The sequence below is a fragment of the Schistocerca cancellata genome, chromosome 2, assembly GCF_023864275.1.
Source record: "Schistocerca cancellata isolate TAMUIC-IGC-003103 chromosome 2, iqSchCanc2.1, whole genome shotgun sequence".
In the NCBI taxonomy this organism is placed as follows: Eukaryota; Metazoa; Arthropoda; class Insecta; order Orthoptera; family Acrididae; genus Schistocerca; species Schistocerca cancellata.
In genome coordinates, this window is record NC_064627.1 from 208,627,424 (window position 1) to 208,654,849 (window position 27,426).

The 27,426-nt window shown below is 41.6% G+C and overlaps 1 protein-coding gene across 1 annotated transcript in view; it reads right to left on the reverse strand.

Annotated features, from left to right (window-relative positions):
- LOC126144536 (uncharacterized) overlaps nt 1-27,426 on the reverse strand; it is a 191,867-nt gene that overhangs the window by 150,879 nt on the left and 13,562 nt on the right. The window contains exons 2-3 of the mRNA XM_049915497.1: nt 12,246-12,314; nt 1,085-1,262 (exon numbers count right to left, since the gene is read on the reverse strand). Of these exons, the coding sequence (XP_049771454.1) occupies nt 1,085-1,262; nt 12,246-12,285 (218 nt within the window). The 5' untranslated portion in view covers nt 12,286-12,314. The remainder of the gene's footprint in view (nt 1-1,084; nt 1,263-12,245; nt 12,315-27,426) is intronic.

The window sequence follows — 27,426 nt, forward strand, 5'->3', positions numbered from 1 at the left end:
GCAGGAGATGGTGAGGGAGAGTAGTGGGGTAGGGATGAAGGAACTGCTATAGTGTTGCCTGTGGAAGTGAGCAGGGATGACTGGCAGTCTGCCAGATACAGCATCAGAATGCTGTGCTTTTATGAAGTATGCAGTTTAACCATTCTCTATACTATGAGGTAGTTGCCAGTCTTCATGATAGGTTCACGTTTTTCAAAATCTACCTGGATATTGTTAAAAATTTTATTGAATAAATTTTCATCATGGACGGCCACCTGGCATGCATTAAGTTGTAAAGTGTAGTTTTTTTGTGCAGACAGAGATCATCTAGATCCAGATAACTTCAATAAACCATTTTTACAAACGATATTTCAGATAGTTCTCATTGTACAAATCATCTTCATGTTTGTATGGTTAGTTCCTATAGACAATTTTCTAGTGACCAGCAGTCATCAGCATATCTTTCACAGTTATCACCCACTCATTGTGCATAAAACTGCCATATTTTCTGCATCCAAATTAGGAGAAAATGATACTATACCAACAAATTTTATTGGATGACAAGAAGTACAGGTGTATAATGAGAAAAAATTCTGAAAGGAAAATGTAGTTAGCTTTTATTGGGAAAGTTCTTTTCTACTCAGAAACTCAATTAAGTATCAGGGTACTGGTTTTTTAGTTATTTAATCACAATGTGAATAAGAATCCTTCAGAATTTGAAAATGAGGTGTGCAAAAATTGTTCACTCCTAATCATTTTGTTTACAAATGCCTGGTGTTACTGTAGGTATGATATTTTGTGTGACTTTTTCTTCCCTCAAAGAAGTTACTCTTTCTCTTACACTGCATGATGAGATTTGGAAAACAAGATCCAAATGCATTTTTAAATTTTTGTGTGTATCAGCCCTCCTCAAGTTATTTCTTCCTAAGTGACCCATAGGTAAACTCTTCTATTCTCCATTTCCCATTGTTGAAATAGGTGCTACACAATAATGTTTCATATTGTTCACCCTTCCACATAATTACTCTCAGTTATGTGCTTTAGTAGATTAAGTAATTGTGACAAGTAAGTGCATAACTTAGCAATATTTTTAAATGAAACTTACGTATTAAGAAGAGCAGTACTCAACACTCGCACATCAGAGTTATGCAGTAACTCTAGTTTACGAATTATATCTATTAGTGTTGTAAGTGTTGCTGGCAGTCGATTGTCTCGTTCCATCAGTGTTTGATTTGTGTAGCAGTCGATGAGATCGCTCGGTATATTCCTTGCAAACACTCCACCTAAATAATAATGAAAAGTAAAAATTATTATACAGTCTAAATCTTTGGCTGTGTGGTAGAGAGGCAGTTGCTTTTGTGCAAAATATTTATAACTACAAAGTATGTATTACAATTAGCATATCTAGTTGCAAAAATGAATAATATAAGCCAAACTGTGTCTAAACGATAAACAGAGAATCTGAAATGAAACAATTAATGTTATCTTCTAATTTTTCTTAGCCATTTTATTGTTTTTGCATCTCTGAATCAATAGCAGCACTATTTAACATTTTTAACTTGCAATGTCTTCATGTCTCAGATATTATATTCAACGGTCAACTTTGTTTGAGTATTACCCTTTAATGACTATTTGTAAAAATGATTTCTGATTTTCTTAACCAATTCCCTAATATTCTTACACCCTCTTCCTATCCCCCATTTTCATATGAGGGTGACAATTTTCTTTCAGCTTAAAATATCATAAGCAGATATTTAATGTCTATTTCTCTTTTTAGACTTAAAACTTGCTACTGCAATTATTGTTTTGTCTATTTACCATTTATCAGCTACATCTGATACACATGTCTCTCATTTCTTGATCTTTCAATTAACACCCACAAAGCAATGAATACCATATCATTTTTTCCATCCCCTGTCCTCTTTTTCTAGATAATGTTCCACATCTACATCTAACTCTGCAAAACCACCATGAAGTGCATGGCAGAGAGTAAGTTATTAAGAAAAAAGGAACAAATGGGAGTCAGTATCATACAAGGTCCATATCAACTTCAGAATAAAAACTGTCTCTAACATTGTGCATTTTTGTAGGTAGCTATAACAATGACTTACCACTGTTTAATAAGATAATTAAATACCACAATCTACATTAAAGACACTTCGTGAAGAGAGCAGTACAAAATAGAACAATCTGCTAAAATTATGCATATGAAGTTTCAACAAAGCTCACAATTTGCAGCATTGTCCCCAGAGCTGACTGTGGCCCATTGGTTCTGAGTTGAGTGGAAGGACTGAACCAGAGACTTTGAAGAAGGTTCTGTGACAAGCTGGGCTATAACTTCCTGAACTTGTGCCATGGGGTTGAGAACTGTAGGGTCCCCATAAATGGGTCGGGGTGTGCGCTACACGTCAGAGGCTTATACTTAGGCAGCTGACTGTGTGTGGGGTGCACACAGGAATGTTTTAAATTATGGAACTCTCCCTCTGATCCAGATAAGGATAGCAGTAGGAAACCCAGAAGTATCAGTGTAAGATCAAAAGAAAGCCTCCCACAGGTGAGGGAATTAAAATCCTAGTTGTTAACCCCCAAAGCATTCACAACAGTGTGTCAAAGATTGGAGCACTCATGAAAAGTAGTGTATCTCACGTGTTATCAGGTACAGAAAGCTGGTTGAAATATGAAATTGATAGCAGTGAGATTTTTGGGGAAATTTAAGTGTATATCAAAAAGATACACAAATAGGAAATGGAGGTAGTGTATTTGTCACAGTAGACAAGAAACTCAAATCCGTTGAGATAGAAACTGAGGCTCAGTATCAAGGGTGGGCATAAAAAGATAACTGGATCCTTCTATTGCCCCCCAGACTCACATCCTGTTGTAACCTTAGTTCACTTGTACTTAAGTTCCCCATCACACTGTAATCATCAATGGAAACTAATCATCCAACAGTTAAGTGGGAGAATTACAGTTTTCTTAGTGGCGGGCATGATAAGGCATGCTGTGAAACTTTACTAAATGTCTTCTCTGAAAACTATATAGAACAGATAGTTAGGAAACTCACTCATGGTGGAAATACATTGGATCTAATGCCAACAAACACAGCTGTCGTCTTTGAGGATGTCCACATAGAAAGTGGTATCAGTGACCATGACACAGTTGTGGCAACAATGATTACCAATATACAAAGGATGGCTAAAACAAGCAGTACCTATGTTCTGTATTTTAATTTGAAAAACCAACCTGTTACCAACTGTTCGTCTAAAATTGTGAGCCATATGTTTGTGACTATTACAGCGACATCTATCACAAAGCGAAAAAAGTGGTCCAACTAAAACATTCGTATTTCTTTATGTACTACACGAATATGTAATAAAAAATGGGGATTCCTATTTTAAAAAACGCAGTTGATATCCATTTTATCTATGTCACAGAGATACTGAAGGAACTGAATTGAAAGACTGTTGAAGACAGACGTAAAATATCCCAAGAAAGTCTAATAACAAAGCACCAAGAACTGGATTTAAATGAAGACTCTAGGAATACACCACAACCCCATAGTATCTCCTTCATAGGGATTGTGAGGATGAGATTAGAATAGTTATTGCATGCACAGAGACATTCAAATACTCATTATCCCCACGCTCCATATGTGAATGGAACAGGAAGAAACCCTAATAACTGGTACAATGGGACACACACTCTGCCATGCACCTCACAGTGGTTTGTAGAGTATAGATGTAGATGTAGTGTAAAAGTGGAATTAAATAAAGGTGGAAACAATAATACATCCACAAACGGTGTTAAGTTCACAGTAATTACAGAAACAGAGAAATATGAATTTTCAAAATATACAGATAAGCCTAAATACACTGAGGTGACAAAAGTCATGGGATGCCTCCTAATAACATGTAAAATCTCCTTTTACTCAGTGTAGTGCAGTGACTCAACTTGGAATGGACTCAGAAAGTCCCCCTAGAAATACTGAGTCGTGCTGCCTATATATATCCATCCATAATTGCAAAAGTGCAGGGTTTTGTGCATGAACTGACTGTTCCACAAATATTTGGTGGGATTCATGTTGGGCAACTGGATGGCCAAATTGTTCACTCAAATCATCCAGAATGTTTTTCAAACCAATCACGAACAACTGTGGCCAGCTAACATGGTGCGCAGCCATCCAAAACAGTTCCATCGCTACTTGGGAACATACAGTCCATGAATGGCTACAAACAGTCTCCAAGAGGTTCAGCTGAACCAGAGGACCCAGTCCATCCCAAGTAAACACAGCCCACATCACTATCAAGCGACCACCAGCTTGCACAGTGTCTTGTTGGCAACTTGGGTCCATGGCTTCATGAGATCTGCACCACACTAGGACCCTTTGACCCTACCATCAGTTCTTAGTGACTGACCAGGTCATAGTTTTCCAGCCATCTAGGGTCCTACTAATATGGTTACAAACCCAGGAGAGGCAGTGTAGGTGACACTGTGCTGTTAGCAAAGGCACTTGCATTGGTTGCCTGCTCCCGGAGCCAATTAATGACAAATTTGGCATCTCCACTATATGGTGAGTAGCAATTTCATTGTAATAATATTGTCAACAAAAGAAGAAAGAAACACAACAAAAAAATTCTATCACATAAAATTAATGCTGCCAAAAGTAAAATTTACTTACTTATCTTCGATAGGTGAAATTCTGAGTCGGTAGTACACAGAATTACACTTCCTGGAGGTAAGTACTGGCAAATCATTCTGTCTTTTTGTAATTTTATAAATAAAATACCAGATTTAAACCCTTATGGAATGAACAAACCATAATTTAGATATAGAAATGATAGTATAAATAGCACTATGTTGCAAAATGTTATAGATGTTGAAGGTACAAACTGAATTTAATGCCAGAAGTATTAGAATATTTATTTAAATATTTGCATTAAGTGTCATAGTTACTGACATGGTAAGAACTGCCTTCTTGCTATTGTCATACATTATAGCAAATTATCAGTTGCAAGGAATTATATTACTCACAAAAATCTCTTGACACAATCTTCTGCCCTGCTATGAGTTACCTCAAGCAGCATAGAGCATAGTAGACAAGGTGCATGTGTTATAACCTTGTATATAATACTAAGATATGCACTGCTTCACCAGGCTGCTGACACACAAATATTCTCCCAAGAGCATATGCAGGGGCCAGCCACCAGAGGCCGCTTGTGGTGGGTCACATGACTCGTGCACACAGCATAGCATCTGCCACGTCATCTACCGGAGCCCTCCTCTTTATACATGCAATGCAGCAGGCACTTGATCTTACATTGTGGAAATACATATTTCCAGCAGCTGCGATTATCAATACCTGGACTGTTTCTATGTTTTTGTCTATGTCCTTAATTGTTGTTTTCTTGTATGTGGAAGAAGAATAAACTCAGGTTCATCATGGCTGTGCTGTTGCTTGCATCTTACAGTATGATACAATTGGTGACAAGTGTCATGTTCTTTTCCATGTGCTCAGTCTGTCTGGCTGTTCCTTCAGTTCTTCTGTCATGGAGGCAGTGGTCCAATGTCTCTGCAAGCAGCAGTAGGCTCTTACAGTTGCTGTCATGAAACTTTAGCCACACTGACAATGCAGGCTTTTACACTGTTGGCGTACCCTCTACCATTTCCCCCTTATGAAGACGCGGCCGAAGACCAGGAGGCTTATGAGAAGTGCCTTCGGCAACACTTCCTTGCTTTTGTTTTCACTGATGGAAACATTTGTAAGGCTTTGTTCCTTTCTCGGATTTATCCTCGGATCTACCAGTTCGTGTGCTAGTTATCCCCACTCCAGGAATCTGCGCCACTTTCGTTTGATGAAATATGTGAGCTGTTGTCCAGTTATCTTCGTAAATGCATGCATTTCATTGCAGCACTGTAATTCTGCTGTCATAAACAGCCCCGCCAGTCCAACTGGGCTTGGGCATCCAAACTCCACAGCCTCAGTCCAAATGTCAGTTTGTTACTGACAGTCATCATGATTCCTATGTTGATTGTATGGTCCATGAAACTAACTTTCAGTTGGCTACTGACATGGAGGTGCATCAATGCACACTACATTGCAAGAATCCACCTTTGGCTGAAGCATTAAATATTGGTCAATCTTTTGAGGCACCTCATGATTATACTGAAGCTTGGTGCGACATCGCTGTGGTGGCTTCTGTTCCTGGTCATTGGGTGTCAGTAAGTTCTCAGGAGGAAGACAATATGGCAGCTGTACAAACACAGTGTCTGCACTGCACTGACAGTGGCATACCAAACAACAACCACAGCAATGGCAACAATCTGTGCTCTCATCTTGCCCATACTGTTTCATGCAACTTGATAGGTCCCTGTGCCCTAAGTGCTGGATGAATTGCAACAACTATAGGAAAAAAGGACATATTGTGTCCATGTTTTGTTCCCAGTACCTTCTTGCAGAGATGGACATTAACTGTATATCTCCAGTGCTTACAAATCATGACAAACTGTTTATTGAAGTGTGAGTGATGGACAAAGTGCTCAGACTACAAGTGGATGGAGGTACACTTGTGACTTTACTGAACACACAAACTTATGTGGATTTTGGTATCTCTGGCATTCCCTCTGGTTACTCAACATTTGGTGAGTTACAACAAGCAGTATATTCCAATTACAAGGCAATTTATAGCTCCCACTATGTATAAATCTGTGGTTCGTTCCTTGACTTTTCTGGTAGTGGATGATGCTGGTGCCACAGTTTTGTTTGTTCTGGATGCTTTCAGTGGTTTTGATTTTTCCATTTCAGATACAGTGCGCCTCGTTTCGAAACAGATCCCTTATCAATAGTTAGAGTCTCTGTGTGTTGAGTTCTCATCTCTTTTCTCAAGTGGGTTAGGTTGTGCCACTAATTTTGCAGTCCACATTACCCTGAAACATATGGCATGGCCACACTTTTTATGTGTGTGCCTTATTCCAGTGGCTTTGCATGATCAATTTAAATCAGAATCACACAGGCTGACTTCGATGGGAGTCATACAGCCTATTACATGATGTCAGTGGTCTCCCCCCCCCCCCCCCCCCTCCTGAGACTGTTAAAAAAATTGACTGGTTGGCTTCGCCTCTGCAATGACTTTAATGTTTCAGTTAACACACAATCTATCATTAACACCTACTCCTTGGCCCATTATTGGCTAAACTCACTGGGGCTTAGTTTTTTCTAAAACTAATTTATGTAAAGCCTTTTCACAGGTTCTGTTGGATTAGGATTCTAAATGGCTCTTTGTGATTAACGCACCTTTTAGGCACCTTCCATTCAGTGTGGCTAGTGCCCGGGAACAATTGATGATGTCCGTTCTGTAGTACATCAACTATGTCGCTGACATCACCATGCTGGGTGCACCCACAAAAGAGCATTTACATACCTTATGCACCTTGTTCACAGTCCTGCATACAGCAGAGTTGAAACACTTTTTACAGCCATATAGTGTGAATTTGGTGTTCGAGCATTCTCGGGATGGTGTTTAGCCTTTACATCATCATGTCGCCATGGTCACAGCTCTGCTTCACCCTACAAATGTCTAAGAACTCCTAGAATTTTTAGGTAAAATTCCTTACTAGTAAAAAACTTTTTCTGGGTGCCCATCCGCTCCATGAGTTGCTCCACAAGAATGTGCCTCTTCAGCGGATGCTGGCCTGCAAGTACACATTCATGCTTCTGAAATCTAAATTACATTCTGCTTCTTGTTTGGCTCCTTTCCATCCTGGCCAGCACACGGTTTTTGCTACAGTATGGACTCAGGGCCATTCTCACACACTGATATGAGGATGTTTCGGGATGTTCAATGGTTTACATGTCAAAAACACTCAACTCTTCTCAGCAGCACTACTCCATAGTTGAAGAAGAAGTGCTGACTATTGACTATGTCCTCAAAAAATTCATGTGTTCTTGTATGAAAGTTCCACCTCACTACTGACCACCTGCCCTTAGTTTCATTGTTTAATCCTTCTGCTTCATTACCCGACAAAGCAGCATATCACCTGCAGCAGTGGGCCTTGCTTGTGTTGTTACAACTGTCAAATACGTTTCCAGTCTACTCCACAACATGCCAGTGCTGGCATGCTGCCCCCAGCTTCCAATAGGACCAGATCCTACTTTTGATCAGGATGAACTTTTTTTTCACTTAGATGTTGAAGTGTAATGTACAGTGAAAGGGCTTAGATTACGGGCTCCAGAATCCCAGCTGCTGTTGCTGCCAATCCGGTTTTGCATCAAGCGTGGTTGGTCAGACAGGCCTATGCAGGGCTTCTGATTCTTTGTGTACCTATTTTGCCATCCATCACTGCCTTTCAGTATTTGATGGTGTTGTTTTCTTAGCTAAGAGTGGCTGTCACCTAGGGTTATGATCCCAACTGCCCTTCAGTGGGATGTGCTTCAGCTCCTACAACAGGAACATTTCGGGGGGGGGGGGGGGGGAGGGGGGGCTCACATATCAAGTTTTTGGCCCGTCGGCAAGTGATTTGGTCCGGTATCAACAGTGACATTGTACATCTTGTTGCGGCCTGCTCTCCGTGTGCTATCCAAGAGGTTGCACTGCAGTTGATGCTCTCTCCCTGGCCCACACCACAGTGCCTCTGGGAACACATCCATGTTGATTTTGTGGAACCCTTCCAAAATTCTTCCTGTTTGTAGGTCGTTAATGCTTTCTCTAAATTTCCATGTGTTATCCGCTGTCCTTTCAATGTCAGCTGCAGCTATAAGTAAGTCTTTCTCCAAAAATTTTCCTATTGAAGGACTGCCTTATATGCTCGTGACAGGTAACAGTCCTCCGTGTGCCTCAGGCCTTCCATAATTTTTGTGCTCATGAAGACATTCACCGAGAGGCTGCTCCTCCTTTTCACTCTGAATCTAATGGTGAGGCAGAACAACTGGTCCACGTGTTCAAAGCTCAAACAAAAAAAGTTTGCGCTAATTCCTCCATGAATGACGCCTTAACACACTTCTTAAGTTCCTACAGGTTTATACCCATGGGGGATTGGAATCCAGCTAGGATGCTCCATGCTCATCAGCCATGCAGCCTCCTGAAGGTGCTCATGCCACCTCACCAATGCCCGTCAGTGTGACCCTCGTCATGTTCACTCCTGGCTCTGCGGTCTAGGCTTGGGGGTTCAGCCAACAAAGTGAATTCCAACCACAGTCCACAGCAGCTAAGGCCACTGCCTCTGCATGGTGCACAACAGAGATGGGCTGATGGTGCACCACAACGACTGGCTACGTCCACATACCACATTGAGGCTGCAGGTCTGACACTGTGCCTCCACCTCCTCCCTCAGCACGTGTCCTGAACTCATGCGGTGTCCCTGTTGTGGGAATGGTCTCATCCTCCTTGTGGATGTTGCTGCCTCCTGCTGCCTCTCCTGCGCGGTCAAGCCCCCCCCAGTGCCTGCTGCCCGGCCTTCGCATGATGATGCATCTCTCAAAATAAACAATAATGCCCTACAGTGCCATAGATCCCTGGATTTCGTGAATTCAAAATGTTTCACAAGTGCTTCATTCAAAAACTTGTGAAATGGTTTGAATTAATGAAATCAAGGGATATCTGGCAATATCGCTCATTTTGTGAGATGCATATGTGGCCTGAAGATAACATAGTGGAATGCCAAAACTGGTTGTAATCAAAATAAAATAAAAAAAAAAACAAACATCTTAGTTACAAGGCTCTCCTTTCACAGGAGAGGAAGGAGAAATTATAAGCAGGGCACAAAAGGTATTAGGAACGGAAGAGAGCATCGGAGAACTAGTCATAAGCACGCATTGGTGGGCTTAAATCAATAATAAAAATACAAGGCTGTTGGAGAATTTCATATATATTGACAATCACAGCTCATGCCATGTGATTTCACCAGCCAATGACAGCAGATATTCAGAGCATAGGACATGAGATGTAGTTAGCCAATATCAACATCACTGTTAAGTAGCGTGAACACACAAACAGCAAAGTTAATGGTTTAAATTAATGTACATAGTGTAGCTACAAGGAAAGCTAAGCTTTCACGTATAATATTTGTCTTTTTGCGTGTGTTACACTTTAAGATACATCACACAAATGTGCCAGTAAAATTTTAAATAATGACGTTAATCTGGTCTTCTGGGCTCGAAATTCTACTAAGAGTTAAACGCTCTGTAATTTAAAAAATTCCCTGCACATTCTCACACTGCATTTTGCGTAAATGGAAATTTACTTTGAAAGCAATGCTTTTCAAAGCACCATTCACAATATCTTCCCGTGACCTGTTAGAGATAGGTTCACTTGAGCGCCAGAAAACAGGCGTTACTGCGCATGGTCAGCTCCAATGACGTAGAAGCCCCTATGTTCCCTTATATGGCGTCATGAAAGAAATAGAACATCAGGGGCTACTGGAGCATCGGAATTTTATAAACCATACTAAAATTCATAATTCAGTTTAAAGTGCACATTCCTATGCCCAGATTCACAATGAAGTAGCCCCAACCTGATATTAAGTTTTTCAGTGCGGTTTTCGGGATGCAAATTTTCTTGGGGTACCAGTACTGTATTATCTCATGTTTGGTTCTTTATGATGACAGAATGCCATACATGCCAGATAATGAAAATGTGCACTTGAAATTCAGTGAACAGTTGAAACTAGCCAACAGTATGGATTTAAATACTTCGTTTCTAATGAAATGACTGCCTCTGCGGAAAAGGTTAATAAAAGCCATTTGTTTAGCAAACTGACAAAAATAACTTCATTGTTCTGCAAGGTGATTAATGCTTGACTGCCAAGAACGTGGAAATAAAATAAAATCAGAAAACTGACACTAATAACATATTTTAGCCTTCCGCAATTATGTGAATGTATTTTAATTCACTTGACAGCTCCCAACCACAGAAATCCGTTTTGTTTTCATTTGACGTGAGAACTGTAAATGAGGAGAAAACAGCAAAATCACTAAACGTAAACACGGCTCACATGGAGACTAACCCCCTCCCCCACTACAATCCATATTAGACCACGCAGGAGCGAATCTGGCAGCTTGTGCGCACCATAAAAATCTTTCCCGTAAGCATCTGACTACTTGTCACTACTACTGCTACACCTAACAGCCACACTTCCAATAGTTCCAAGCAGCCAGAAGTGGGAAGAGGTAATGCGCATACGCAACTAAACTGTGCATGTGCGTGAGACCGCTGGCAACTGCTCAAACGAACTTGATATAAGCAGTTGTAACATCACACTCATCTGACCCCCCCACCCCTCTTATGGATCCTCATCTTCCATTGGCTCCTTTCCCCCCTCCCCCTTCACTTTTCCTCTCCTTCCCCCCCCCCCCTTTTTTCCCGTCATCTGACCAGTTTCCCCCCACCTGTTCTCGGGTGTGGTATGTCATATTGGTGCCAACTTTTTAGTGCAGTGTTTAAGTGAGTGTTCAGTGTTGTGCGTCTTTCCACAGTGTTGCGAACAGAAATCATGCTGTCGCTGGGTGTGCTTTTTATATCTCTTGCGAACAGATGTGTTTTTTAATTGTCTGTCTATTATTTTTCTGCTTCCTGTGTATTTTATTAGCATCATCAACCCTGTGTTTTATGGTTTAAGCTCCAGAATTTTCTGCCATTTTACCTTTAAGTCACAGATTTTATCACCAACTGTTATTATTTTTTTTTATTATCTTCATCTTTTTAAAACCAATTCTGTAGGCTGAAGAGCGGCGTAATAAGCTGCTGCCAGCCTGCCCCCCTTTAGGGGGAATTGAAACTCAATAAAGGAAAAAAAAAAAAAAAACCACGCTCATCTGCAGCAGTTTATTGTTATGCGGTATTCCACAGTCTTTGTCCTAAGAACTTTGACACATTTTGCTGTTTATCAGTTCTTATCAGTTAAAACTATAAAAAATTAACTGGAGACTAAAACAATGAAAAATTCCTGGAGCTCTAAGAAATTCACCAGTTTCCTCCCAGATGATAAAATTCCTGGGTTTTTCCCGGTTGTCCCAGAGCGTATACTCCCTGCTTTAGCTGCAAAAAAGATTATCCCATCCATGCATCCCGCGAAAGCCAAATTTTAGCTCCAACTGCAGAAATCCGACTGTTCAAAAGATCAAGAAACACTTTAGAAAGCGGAAGAAATACTTTGAACCTGATTAAATATGGCACTCCACATTTCAGCTCACTTAAAGAAAAGACAAGACTACAGTCTTAGATATTTTATTACTTTTGTGGAAAGACTGAAACAAAAACAATGAAAAATATACTTACATGATGAAATGAGCAGTAGTAGTAATGTAAAACACTTCATTACGGGAAGACTGTTTTCAATTGATTGTCCTGCAACAAAAGACTTAATAAAAATTCATGCTTACTGTTAGGAAAAACTTTCATGGGAACAAGGGTTTATAATAAAATCAAAATAAATATTAACACTGATTATTTATCAACTGCTGATACAGAAATGAGTAGAGCAGGACTGAGGTATAATCACAAACTAAAGAATCATTAACTTTTGGAACTTATAACAGGAAAGGAAAAAGGTAAAGGAGTGGTGAGATCAAAAGATGCTGGACAGAAATAATGACTCACTCTATATCCTAATCCAATCTCTTTTTTTTTTAACTATTAATTCTCCCAAGCACTAATAAGGCAAGGTGCAAAAAATACTATGACGCCAGCCTTGCATACTTCCATAATATGTCCATTGCCACATCCCATTGCACCAGGTATTCTTCCTAGTCCAAGCACATATGGAGTGAAGGAAGAATGATTGAATGCCTTTGTGCATGCAGTAACTATTCAAATTTTATCCTCACGATTCCTACATGAGCAATATGTAGGGGGCTGTAGCATATTCCTAAGAGTCGTCATTTAAAGCCAGTTCTTGATATTTTGTTAGAAGACTGAGCCATGCTCCGGCTCGCGTTTGTGCCGTTGACAGGTTGGCATCATGTATTCAGATTGTGACCCCTCATTTTCTTATTGCGTTCATTGGCGCCACTACGTTTCCTTGCTTTGTCTGTCCATGAGTGGCAGCAGTGGCGTTTATCGATAGCAAGTACTGTGGTACTATCTTTGGAGCGACCTCTAGTATTTTTTGGTCGTCGTGTGGGAGCTCAGTTGAGACAGAGGACAGTGAGGTCCTCACAGATTCAGGACTCGTCGGGACAGCTGGCAACACATGCACTACCCAATGGAAGGATGTGGTTGCGAGAGTGCTCGACCATGCCAAGGACCCGATTCAGCTAGTTTAAGTTGAATGAATCGTTATATCCGAGTAGTGAAACCACCACCATTGTGTGTGTATCTGTCCACAGAAGTCCTCATGGTAACAAGCTGTTAGTTCGCATCGAGCGAGGTGGCGCAGTGGTTAGACACTGGACTCGCATTCGGGAGGACGACGGTTCAATCCCGCGTCCGGCCATCCTGATTTAGGTTTTCCGTGATTTCCCTAAATCGCTCCAGGCAAATGCCGGGATGGTTCCTTTCAAAGGGCACGGCCGACTTCCTTCCCTGTCCTTCCCTAATCCGATGAGACTGATGACCTTGCTGTCTGGTCTCCTTCCCCAAACAACCCCAACCCTGTTAGTTCGCGATTCATACTGGGACGTTCACCTTGCCAGACTTGATCGAGAGTGACCGTTGGTTGTTCGTTCGGTCGGTCGTCTCAACGGACGACGTGTATTTGTTCTTCCGACAGCTTCTGATGGCTTCTGGGTTCTCTGTGCTTGTGTCGACTTGTAATTTGTCCTTGTTGCTCCACAGTGACTGGTTATAGTACTGTTTGAGTTGTTTGTGCAATTGTTTTCGCGGATCCGTTTGTATCTAGTGCGGTTTTGAATGAGCAGTTATTTTAACACTGTCTGCGTACTGGATTCGTGGAGGCAACTTATTGTGATTACCTCGGACTATTCTTGCGTTTGAACATGTTCTCTTATGTAATGTTTGTCGTTTTACGATGTCAAGAGTGTAGTCTGCCTGTCTGCCTGGCATGGGTTAATTCTATCGTGTATTGTGCATCGAACGTTAGGCAGATTTTGCGAGAATGTTGGTATTGCGTTTAACTGTGACTGGTTTGAGTTGCCGTCCTGTTAGTGAGTACAACACGGCTGCCTGTCTTAGCTTACTTACGTTTCAGGGACTTTCCCAGGTCAATCCTTGGAGCACTGTCTGTGGATCACTTCCTTCTTTATTTGGTCTGATTGTGTCAACTGTTTAAAAAAATAATATTTTGTTTAAATTATCCTATTGCTTGTGGCCTTCAACCGACAGATAATTTGAATTCTTCTGAATAAGGCCTTCAGCCGTCAGTGTAGGTCATGTTACAGTCAATTTTTTTTATTTGGTTGTTTACAATTTTTTTGGTATTTTTGACGTGTAGTTGTCTTCCTCATTTGTAATTCGGGCCTTCAGCTGCTAATTGTTCTGAAGTACTGCTTGTGGCCTTCAGCCGACAAATAATTTTGAATTCTTTCTTAATAAGGCCTTCAACCGTCAGTGTAGCTTGTGTTACAGTCAATTTAAAAAAAATGATCGTTTTTAAAAAATTATTTCCTTAAGAAAAGTGTACATGTTTACTGAGCAACCAATGGTGACTGAGCAAGGCCGTGTCCACACCTTTTCCTGCCTTCCCCGAGTCCCACATTTCAGACTTTCTTGGGGTAGATTATATTTATTTTCCAGATTCTGCCATTTCAGTTTCTTCAGAATCTCTGCAGCACTCTCCCACGGATCAAACAAATGTGTCACCATTCATGCTGTCTTTCTCTGTATACATTCAAAATCCCCTCTACAACCAGTTGCGCAAGTGATATGTAAGTGATCTCCTTTTTAGACTGATAGCACTTCCCCAGTGTTCTACCAATAAACCACCTGCCTTACCCATGACTGAGGCTATGTGATCAATCCATTTCATATCCCTACAAAGTGTTACATCCAAGTACTTGTATCAGTTGGCTGATTCTAACAAAGCCTCAGTGATATTATAGTCATAGGATATTATGTTTTTTCCGTTAGTGAAGTGCACAATTTTGCATAGAGAATAGAGCTCAAACAGCAAAACGGTTCATATATTTCAAGACAAATGGGTCTGGGTACACTTGGTACAAAATGGCTCTGAGCACTATGGGACTTAACTTCTGAGGTCATCAGTCCCCTAAAACTTAGAACTACTTAAACCTAACTAACCTAAGGACATCACACACATCCATGCCCGAGGCAGGATTCGAACCTGCGATCGATGCGGTCACGTGGTTCCAGACTGTAGCGCCTAGAACCGCTCGGCCACTCTGGCCGGCCGCTTGGTACAAGTCAGTATCTGTGTTCTGCCTTCTTCACGTCAACACATATGTTAGTTTGAGGGAGGGGTAGAGAGAGAGAGAGAGAGGAGAGAGAGAGAGAGAGAGAGAGAGAGAGAGAGAGAGAGTGTTGGGGAGGGGGGGGGGGCTGGAGGAGGGTCTTGAACATGATCAGTACTTTTATGAGTACTCTTCGGAATACATGTAACTAAAGCAGCAAACTCCTTTTTCAAGGTAAGGGTAAGTATAGTGTCACTGACTTTTTTGAATTCTCAGTTAAGATTTTTACCCTCCACTTTGTTTTACACTTTCCCATCGCTGTGGAAATTGGCCTTGCCCGTATTCCAAACCAATACAAATGAAGTAAAGCAGTCATCAACACATATTTAGGTGTGTACACCAAAGTTCTGGTACAGGTTATGCTCAACATTCTGAGTGAGTGCTCCATAAAGAGCTCTTGATTGGCTGAAGCTGCTGCCAGTGTTATATGTTTGGCCACTGCCAATACTGTCATTTTTCCCTACCTGTGTGTGCCATGGCTGTTAGCTATTGTAGTGCCATGTCAAACCAGTAACCACATGTGTATAGTGCCACAACTATTCGAGGCAGGGGCAGCTTGTCCCCTCTGCAGTGGCACTCTCAGCACAATAATCAGGGGTCAGGGTGTTGGGATTTGATAGGTGGAGCTTACTTTCTCTGCTCCTTTTCTCCCTGCAACGTCTCCCCCCCCCCCCCCCCCCCCCATCAACAAACAGTAGGTGTGTGGTCCTATGAATCTACTTATCCAAACATACGTGCAGAATCCATCCATATATATGTATAGAATGGGGCGATAGGCCACATTTACTAGGTAATTTCTACCATGGTGCACTGTGGAATTTTTTGCATACTAAAAGTGCTGGAAGTGATCACCAAGTTAAATGCAGAAAAAAAACTGAAGGCTGATTGTAAATTAACATTTTAACTTCAGGATGTGTATTCTGATGTTCATACCAGTAGGGCATGTTGTCCCACAAAGCAAACAAAAGTCCACAGTTTATCTCATCTGTGTAGTAGGATGCAACATAGAGCATAATACACACCACTAATCTGGCATTGGAGAAATGTTCTCTTCGCCACACAAGTATTTAATAACTCATCAGTTAGCAAAATGATGATACAGTAGCAAAACTATGGGTACTGGACCTATTTCCCACTTAGAACAATGTGATGATGTAGAACAGCTCAATAGAGGTTTGTAGTTCTACAAACATAACCATGCAGAGGGTACTCAAAATGAAACAATGGATGTTAGCTGTAACACACTAATACATGGGAGTAATAATACAAAGGATTATGCAGACACAGCGGAACAGTCTCATGAGCTCATTCTCAATTAGGAAAAATCGTGGGCTGTGGTTCATTAGCAGATTACTGGGAACACATAATTTGTTTATGAAAGCGTTCATGATACACTACTGGCCATTGAAATTACTACACCAAGAATAAATACAGGTGATAAACGGGTATTCATTGGACAAATATATTATACTAGAACTGACATGAGATTACATTTTCACGCAATTTGGGTACATAGATCCTGAGAAATCAGTACCCAGAACAACCACGTCTGGCCGTAATAACGGCCTTCATACGCCTGGGCATTGAGTCCTCGGATGGCGTGTACAGGTACAGCTGCCCGTGCAGCTTCAACACGATACTGCAGTTCATCAAGAGTAGTGACTGGTGTATTGTGACGAGCCAGTTGCTCGGCCACCATTGACCAGACGTTTTCAGTTGGTGAGAGGTCTGGAGAATGTGCTGGCCAGGGCAGCAGTCGAACATTTTCTGTATCCAGAAAGGCCCGTACAGGACCTGCAACATGCGGTCGTGCATTATCCTGCTGAAATGTAGGGTTTCGCAGGGATCGAATGAAGGGTAGTGCCACGGGTCGTAACACATCTGAAATGTAACATCCACTGTTCAAAGTGCCGTCAATGCGAACAAGAGATGACTGAGACGTGTAACCAATGGCACCCCATACCATCACGCTGGGTGATACGCCAGTATGGCGATGACGAATACACGCTTCCAATGTGCGTTCACCGCGATGTCGCCAAACACGGATGCGACCATCATGATGCTGTAAACAGAACCTGGATTCATCCGAAAAAATGACGTTTTGCCATTCGTGCACCCAGGTTCGTCGTTGAGAACACCATCGCAGGCGCTCCTGTCTGTGATGCAGCGTCAAGGGTAACCACAGCCATGGTCTCCGAGCTGATACTCCGTGCTGCTGAAATGTTTTCAAACTGTTTGTGCAGATGGTTGTTGTCTTGCAAATGTCCCCATCGGTTGACTCAGGGATCGAGACGTGGCTGCTTGCTCCGTTACAGCCATGCTGATAAGACGCCTGTCATCTGTACTGCTAGTGATACGAGGCCGTTGGGATCCAGCACGGCATTCCGTATTACCCTCCTGAACCCACCGATTCCATATTCTGCTAACAGTCATTGGATCTCGACCAACGGAAGCAGCAATGTCGCGATATGATAAACCGCAATCGCGATAGGCTACAATCCGACCTTTATCAAAATCGGAAACGTGATGGTACGCATTTCTCTTCCTTACACGAGGCATAACAACAACGTTTCACCAGGCAACGCCGGTCAACTGCTGTTTGTGTCGGAGAAATCGGTTGGAAACTTTCCTCATGTCAGTACGTTGTAGGTGTCGTCACCGGCGCCAACCTTGTGTGAATGCTCTGAAAAGCTAATCATTTGCACATCACAGCATCTTCTTCCTGTCGGTTAAATTTCGCGTCTGTAGCACGTCATCTTCGTAGTGTAGCAATTTTAATGGCCACTAGTGTAAATACTGTTATTATCTTAAGGTCTACTGGAACACAGTAATGAGAAATTGATTTAAAAATACACTCTAAGACAAAAAAAAGACACACCACAAAGGAATTACCTGATTGTGACAGAAATCATAGATGTGATGATATATAGACAAACAAATGATTTCAGTTTCGGAACATCCATATAGTGTATTCAAGTGAATGAGATTCACAAACTGAGAAAGTCAATAATGTGTTGGTCCATCTCTGACCCTCATGCAAGCAGTTATTCGGCTTCTTATTGATTCTTATTGATTGACAAGAGTTGTTGGATATCTTCCTATGGGATATCATGCCAAATTCTGTCTAATTGGTGTGTTATATGTTCAAAATCCTGGGCCGGTCGCAGGGCCCTGCCCACGATGCTCTGCATGTTATCAATTGGGGAGAGGTCTGGAGATATTCCTGGCCAAGGCTGGGTTTGGCAAGCAAGAAGGCATGTAGTAGAGACTCTCTCTGTGTGCGGGCAGGCATTATCTTGCTGAAATCTAAGCCCATGACGGCTTGTCATGAAGGGCAACAAAACGACATCACTGATGTACCGCTACCCTGTAAGGGTGCTGGGGACGACTACCAAATGGGCCTGCTATGAAAAGAAATGGCACTCCAGCCCACTGTTAGGCTTTGTGGCAGGCAACAATCACATTGGTATCACACTGCTGTCCTAGGCACCCCGAGACACCTCTTTGCTGGTCATTGAGACACCATTTGAAGTGACTCTCATCACTGAATACACTTTCTCTCCAACCAATGAGATTCCAAGCCGAAGACGCGCCTGGAGAAGCCTTGGACAGTGGTGAGATACCACGCTGACATGCGGCGGACAACAGTGGGGGCCCTTTGGTTGTCATTCCCGGCACACTTGCCGCACAGTGGTATGTCGACGATATTCTAGGCCCAGTTTTATTGTCCTTCACGGGAAGCCATAGTGAGCTGACATTTCATTACTATAACCAAATGTTACTAAAACTGAGGTAAGCCTGTTCCACCTCTCTAATCGCCTTTCATCAGCACAGATCAGTCCACAGTTCGGCCCTCTTGGCACAGTCAGATACAATGAATGCCCAAAATACCTGGGAGTCACTCTGGACAGAACTTTAACATACAAAAAACGCCTCTCCAACTCAGCCAAGAAGATACAAACACGAGTGAACCTTGTGAGAAATCTGGCAGGCAGTACATGGGGAGCAACCACATCAGTTCTCCGAGGAGCGTCCCTTGCACTGGTATAATCCGCAGCAAAATACTGTGCACCAGTTTGGCTCCGAAGCACCCACATAGCGAAAATAGACGTCCAACTGAACTCAGTTATGAGAGTAATTAGTGGTACAGTCCGGTCTACACCTACTTGCTGGCTACCAGTGCTTTCAAACGTCTGTCCACCAGACCTTCGTCGAAAGGCTGCTCTTTACAACCTCTGTCAGCAAGTTTCTGAAAACAACTTCATCCCTCTTCATGACGATTTGCTATCACTGCCCAGGAAACGCCTCAAATCTGGAAGACCAGCATATGAAATGGGAGTCCAATTGCTATCCACAGGATTCGACCAGGACGCAGAGTGGAAACGTGAGTGGCAAGCTACAAGAACCCGAAACCACGAACTTGTGGACAATCCAACAGTTCCAGTTCCAGGCTTCCACCAACCAAGGCAAGTGTGGGTGCAGTTAAACAGATATCGGACCGAAGAGGGTAGGTGCAAATACAACATGCACAAGTGGGGTTTTTCAAGTGACAGTGTGTGTGATTGTGGTGACACCCAAACAATGAGCCACATTGTGAATGAATGTCCAATCAGACGCTTCCCTGGTGGCATTGAGAAGCATCCCACGAGGCACTCCGCTGGATAGAGTCCATCAACACCCGAGTGTAGTCTGAGCCGTTTTAAAACTTGTGTGCTATATATAATTTCACATGTTCATTTTTATATACATTTCTTTGTTTTGCTAAATGTGTATTACTGTACTAGTTCCATACGATAATAAATAATAATTACGATAATTCCCACCCTCACACGACGAGAGTTCCTTCTACTTGTAGTCGTACTTACCAAAAGTTAATTTGTCCAGCAGTCATCGAATCTCTCCATAATTCAGAATTTTAGAAGCATTATGGGCAGGGTACTCCATCTAGTTGGGGATTCTGACGATCTAACGCGCAGACTGGATGATATCTCTCAAGAGGGCACCCAGCAACTCTGTCAATCAATGCCAAGCGGAATAGCTGCTTGCATAAGGGCCAGAGGTGGACCAACGCGTTGTTGATTTGCTTAATCTGTGAAGATCTTTCTCCTGAATAAATCGTATGTTTTTCTATGAAACTCTCATAATTTTTTTATGTATAGTTATTGAGATGGAGACAGAGCACTGTTTTCACCATGGCTAATGGAACAGTGTGCCATGACTGCTAAAGACAAATATAACACAAAATAAAATAAAACAACTGTCTAGCCCAGGTACCAGATTCGATTGTTCTCTAATGTATATTTTATGTGCCCTGTATTATTATTAGTATGTGTACTGTAATTATGTCAGCAAAATGTATTTGTACAACATAATTATATAAACTACCTTTGATGACATCAGCTGCATAAAAATGCCCAATGATGGATCAAAATAAATAAATAAAATTCGATCGTGGCCTGGCTTGCCTCTTACCTACAACAGTATAACTACTGTCCAGTCACAGTTCAACTCAAAATAAATAGTTAATGCCTCAGTGTTCCGGTATCAATACATGGGCCTACTGTGGGACTACGGAGGTTTGAGGAATAAGGTGAAATGTATGAACTTTCGTGTCTCATTCCATTTGATCGAGCGAAATCTCTAAAACTTATAGAACTGATAAAATATATTTAACAACTGAATTTTGGAACTTTTGGGCGTCTCGAAACAATTTTTCGGGACACCGTATGTTACAATAAAAGCCGGACAATGCCGGTTTTTGTGACGTATGGTCAGCCTACTCTTATCTCGCCAGATAACACTCCATGCGTTGCGATATACCATGAAGGAGGAGAGCGAGCTCCGACTAACACCACCTATAACCCCAGATAGCGTTTATTTTATTTCATTTATCACATCCAAGACATCACTTTTACAAAAATCTTTGTTATCGTTGTGGTCTTCAGTCCAAAGACTGGCTTGATGCAGCTCTCCGTGCTACTCTATCCTGTGCAAGTTTCTTCACCTCCGGGTAACTACTGCAGCCTACATCCTTCTGAATCTGCTTAGTGTACTCATCTCTTGGTCTCCCTCTACGATTTTTACTCTCCGCACTTCCCTCCAATACTAAATTGGTGACCCCTTGATGCCTCAGAACGTGTCCTACCAACCGATCCCTTCTTTTAGTCAGGTTTTGCCAGAAGTTCCTCTTCTCCCCAATTCTATTCAGCATCTCCTCATTAGTTAACGTGATCTACCCATCTAATTCTCAGCATTATTCTGTAGCACCACATTTCGAAAGTTCTATTCTCTTCTTGTCTAAACTACTTATCGTTCATGTCTCGCTTCCATACATGGCCACACTCCATACAAATACTTTCAGAAAAGACTTCCTGACACTTAAATCTATACCTGATGTTAACAAATTTCTCCTCTTCATAAACACTTTCCTTGCCAGAGCCAGTCTACATTTTATATCCTCTCTACTTCGACCATCGTCAGTTATTTTGCTCCCCAGATAGCAAATCTCATCTACTACCTTAAACGCCTCATTTCCTAATTCCCCAAAATCTTTAAGTTTACAATAAAGAGAAAACATAAAACATAAAGCATTACACAATACATGGTAGTGAGAGAAGTGAAATTAAATAAAGTAAAACACAGAAAGCAATGTTCATTTAAAAGAGCTGGTTGGATTATGTCTGAGATTATAATTTTATATCCCATACGAAGCCCAGTACGTTGCAAGCGTGTCATTTGCTCTTAGTAGGTCCTGTATCACGCAGGGTTCGTCCAGTTTCCTGCAGACTAGCAGGTGTTGTGGGTTTTGCAGTACTCCACATTCACAGAGCTCGACTGTACTGATATAGCCCCATAGCGTTGATCTGAGGTTACATGTGATAAACATCTTGTAAATAAAACTCGCACTTCCGAAACCGATTTTGGTTTTGTGTTAGGTCTGAATCGAATTTGCTGGCCCAATAATTTACAGTTTCCCCGAGCGTCGGTTCGTTTTACACGTACAGTTAATCTGTAATAGGCTACAGCTCTTCTGAATAGGGCCGGTTCAACGTCACGAGGTGCCATAGCACTGGTGGATTATGTATCTTGCAATAGGTACCGTCATTTTTTCAATATGTTTTTTCACATTGTGTAGTACATGAATGTAACGTCTCTTAAAATGTTATTTTACCAATTTAACCATTAACAGACGAGGTGCAGTTTGATTTAAGAACCAATATCTGAGCCAAACAATGAACATTGCTAAAGACACTAAAACCACCCGTCACAAAAATAGAACCTTGTAGGACCAGTAACTCACCCCATGGTAAAACTGAAATAATATTTTCGAACCCTTACCTAGCTAGGACGTATAAACGCGGCAACTCGCTTTAATTACACCAAAAAGTGAAACAAAGCGACAGTTGATGTAACTCTTTGCACGCCCTGCTTTACTGAAATATCTAATTGGTGCGTTAAAAAGGACTCAATGGGATCCGATCATCTCCCAATAGAGTTTCACATTAATATCAACGTCGATACTACGCACATCTGTTACTCTAATAGTACGTGGAAAATCAAGGAAGCCAATTGGGCCTCTTATAAGGAAACGGTTCGGCGGGCACTCGCAAATACGAGACGTGACTTACGGGACGAAGATGCATACCCAGTTTTACTCAATGCTATGAACGTCGCAGCTGGCATCAGCATCCCTAAGAAAAAAGAGTTTACAGTAATGAAGCACCGTTCTCCTCCTTGGTGGAATTCTGAATGCTCTCGGGAAGTTGCGAAGCGACGACTCGCCTTGAAAACCTATCGTCAGAATCCTTCACTGGACAACTTCTTGGCTGTACAAAAAGTGAATGCGCGAGTTACCAAATTCCTGAAGAAAACCAAGAAGGACAGTTGGAAACAATTATGCCTGTCCCTAAATAATAAAACCAGTATGGCAAGCATCTGGCATAAAATAAAAGCTTTTAGAACAAGAAGACTGTCTTCCTCCCCTCCTGCTACGACGGCCTGGTTAGAGGAATTCATAGATACAATCGCTCCTCCCACGGTGCCATTTTTAAACCATCGGTTCCCTGCTGAAGAAGACCGCTATCATGTTCTCCTTCGTCCTTTCTCTATAGAAGAACTCAACGAAGCTATTAAAGTATCGAGCGACAGTTGCCCTGGCAGTGATCATATACATTACTCTATGCTTGCACAGCTGCCTATAGAAGCGAAAGACTTTCTCTTGAACATTTTTAATCAGTACTGGATGAAGAAAGACCTCATATCAAAATGGACGACGCAAGTAATAATTCCAATTCTCAAACGTGGTAAAGATCCAAATGTCGGTACTAATTATAGACCTATTGCCTTGTCGTCGTGTGTTGCAAAAATACTGGAACGAATGGTAAAAAGGAGACTAGAATGGTGGCTTGAAAAAAGTAATTTGTTTCCTCGGAGTCAATACGGCTTCAGAAAAGGCAAAGGGACCATGGATAACCTGTTTATGTTTAATATGGATATCACGTAAGCCTTTCAAACGAAAGACACAGTAGTGGCAGCTTTTCTTGACGTTAAGGGTGCATATGATCACGTACAAATACCGATACTCTTGGACAAGCTGACAGGATTCGGAATTTCTTCACGGATGATCTACGGTATCAGTACCCTGATTACTCAAAGAACGATCTACGTCCGTTTCCAAGGTACCATGATCGGACCTTTTTATGTCTCCCAGGGCTTGCCGCAAGGTGCAATTTTAAGTCCTCTCCTGTATACTCTATATACGCACGACCTAGAACGCATACTTACTTCCCCAACAAAAATCCTACAGTATGCTGATGATATATGTGTTTATTCTACTGCTGCTTCATATCTTCAGGCCAAAACGGCATTAATCACAACCATCGCACACATCGATGAGTGGCTCTCTATCTGTGGGCTGGAGATCTCGGCTGAGAAATCAGCAGTCGTTCCCTTCTCCAAGTCGACGACAGCTCGCAATGAAGATCACATTACCTGTGGCAAGTACACCTTCCAAATAAAATCTCACGTTCGATTTCTGGGGATGATTTTTGACTCTCGGTTAAGCTGGGCATCCCACATCCGATCCACCGTTACCAAGTGTGAAGAAGGTTTAAATGTAATCAGATCACTCACTCGTGTCTGGTGGGGAGCGCACCAGAGTGTTTTACTCACCATGTACCGAGGGATAATTCGATCTCGATTAGACTATCCTGTCAGCCACATCTTATTTATGTGCCCCAAATTTGACCATGAACGGTTGGTCTTTTTGAAGACATTGCTGAGTATGGGCTACCATCTTCCTCAATCAGCTTCTTCTCTTTTGTGTACTAAAGACGTTCGTCTATATAAAGTGATTGTTAACTTCATCAAGAGTACTGGTCACAATCTGTAGGTTTTAATGGTGTACGTCAATTATAAATATGTCTTGCTGATGAAGATATTTCAGAATTGGTGTGAATTGTAAGACAAGACACTTTTAATTATTTTCCAATTCAATTCAATTCAATTTTTAAAACAGTATGTACAAAACTGTATCAGTTAAGCTTTTTATTCTTGTAAATATGCATTTCTGTATTTGTTTATTCAATTATGTGTACATTGTCACTATGTGTTGCCGATGGCTAAATTGAGTACACACTCAAAGGCCAAATAAAAATAAATAAATAAAAACAAAGCTACACACTGGTTTGGAAAGCCTGGTCTATGGTATTTTATAGTACTGCTTAGCTGAAGCCGGGAACCTAACAGTGCGTCAATCAGTGAGAGAAAACGATCAGACTGGAGTACGTATTTGAATGAGTTAAACATTAAAATATGTATGAAAACTTTTTCAGACATCCGTTCAAACGTGATAGCCAAATATACTGTAAAGGCACAGTGTGAATTAAATATTAGTGAAAGGAACTTAAGATAGGGTAATGGAAACAATACGTGATGGGCAATAACATCACTAACCTTAATTGAAACGAAAGACAGTCAGACTTCGGGAGTAATCACACTGTTCCTCGGAGCGGGCGATGTCAGGTACGAAGCCAGAGGAAGTATCAACAAACGATTGTTACGCGAGCTTTGTTAACACTGTAAGCCAAATAACCTCTGTCGGCAACATTATGGTGCAACTTCGTAATAATTCACATCACACCGTGTCACTACAGTGTTTTGTATCAAAGCTCTTGCGTCAAATTGTAAAACGCCGAATGTGGTTCAAAAATATAGAACTACCGATACTTCAGATGTCTCAAATGCGCATAATTTTCTCATTGACTACTATTTACTGCACAATCATCCGCACAAAATCCTGAACAGTTTTATTATTTTCAACTGAAAACTTATAACTCTTCATTTTCTCTTAAAACGTACAACATGTGCGACAGTGTTTTATTACACATACCCACCCAACTGAAGCGCGTTACCACTGGTGGTAGGCTACATTGTTGTATTCCAACATTTTGAAGGCTTAGCATGGCTGGAAAACTTCAGAGTGAGTAAAAGCATACAGGCTCTATGTTTCTAGCGAATGTTTTATCACCAGGACAGCCTTTGGCATGAAAAGAGAGAGTGTGTATAGCAGTTCAGAAATGAACCAGGTACGCAGGATACAAAGTTGTTAAAAAGCAGTTCGATTTTTCCATAAAAATTAGTTCAGCATACACATCAGCATTTATGGTCTATGTATCTCTTTCCGTCTAATAATTATCAAATGTTCTACTCTCCAAGTAGGAAATGTGTAACTTCCGTATCAGTCCAATATTTCTTTTTCTTTTGCTTCACTCTTGACAACATCACTTCGTCCACATCAACCAATACAAAAAAAAGTACCAATCGGTCGACTCAGTCACGACTCAGATGCTACAGTGCCTTTATATGGAGTTACAAGCGATTTTCGGAGCTGAATTCCGACAACCATACCGTGTTTTCGGAACTGACACTGGAGTGTTCATAAGACTAGCCAGAATCAGTAGGGGGATGTCGATTCACGCAAAACACTAGAAGGGATCGGCGATCCGTATGACAATTATGTTAGTTCTGCTTTTGCAGGAGCAAACAACATGGAAGTAGACTGCCAAACCCGCGAGAGGGTCGCCCCATCCACCGCTTTGGCGATAAATTCTGGTTTGTTTACGCCCCGGCCGACTGCTACGATATAGTGTCGCATTCTAAACATGATAGTTCTTTTGCATAGCAAAATTTCATGACACAGTGGCATTCGAAATCCTGCTCTTAACTGCTTGGCAAATCGCTCGTGTGTAGTGCAGTCGAAGCGAGCGACTGATTTGCTGGCGATATCACCAGCGATCTGGCGCTAGCGTTTGGGACCCTTTAAATCCAGGAAGACACTCGCTACAATGGCTGGTGGGAATGCCAGACTCCACGTAAGTCAACAGACGGTGTACGATATCGCGCCGATGGTCAGTTTGTCTACTTCTTTCAGTTCGCTACCAATTCTAGCCTACTTGCGATGGGGCGCTGTGGTTCCACTTTGGACACGGGGACGACGGTCCAAATCTGCGTCCATCCATTTAGATTTACGATTTCCGTGATTTCCCTGCATCGCTCCACGCAAATATCAGGGTGGTTCCTTTGAAAGTGCAAAGCCGATGTCCGCTCCCATTCTTAACTTGTGCTCCGTCTCTAACGACCTCGTTGTCGATGTAAACTTAAATCCTGATCTCTTTTTTCTTCCTTCAATCTTAACCCGACATGTAAAGCAATATACACCGGCACTGTTGTCGCTGTTCCACGATGACCTCTCTGTGCTGAGTTTTGTTTGGTGCGTCCTTAATCGCATTTGTAAAGCGATTTACATATTCGGTGAACAGCGGTTGCATTTTTCCTACGTATGCCGACAAATAATCGTAAAATAAATTAGAAAAATAAATGGAGCTTAAATTTGTTTTGGTGGTCTCTTCTTAGGGACTTCAGGCTTTGCGAGAGACTTTATAGACCGTATTAGATTTTTCAATAACACAAAGTGTACTGTGTACTTTACAGTCTTTCGCAAATACATCTTAAAGACCTCAGTTATTATCAGTCTTGTTGTTTAACTGCAAGTGTTTGTAGTATGCTTTGCAATCTCGAAATGTCAACAGAAA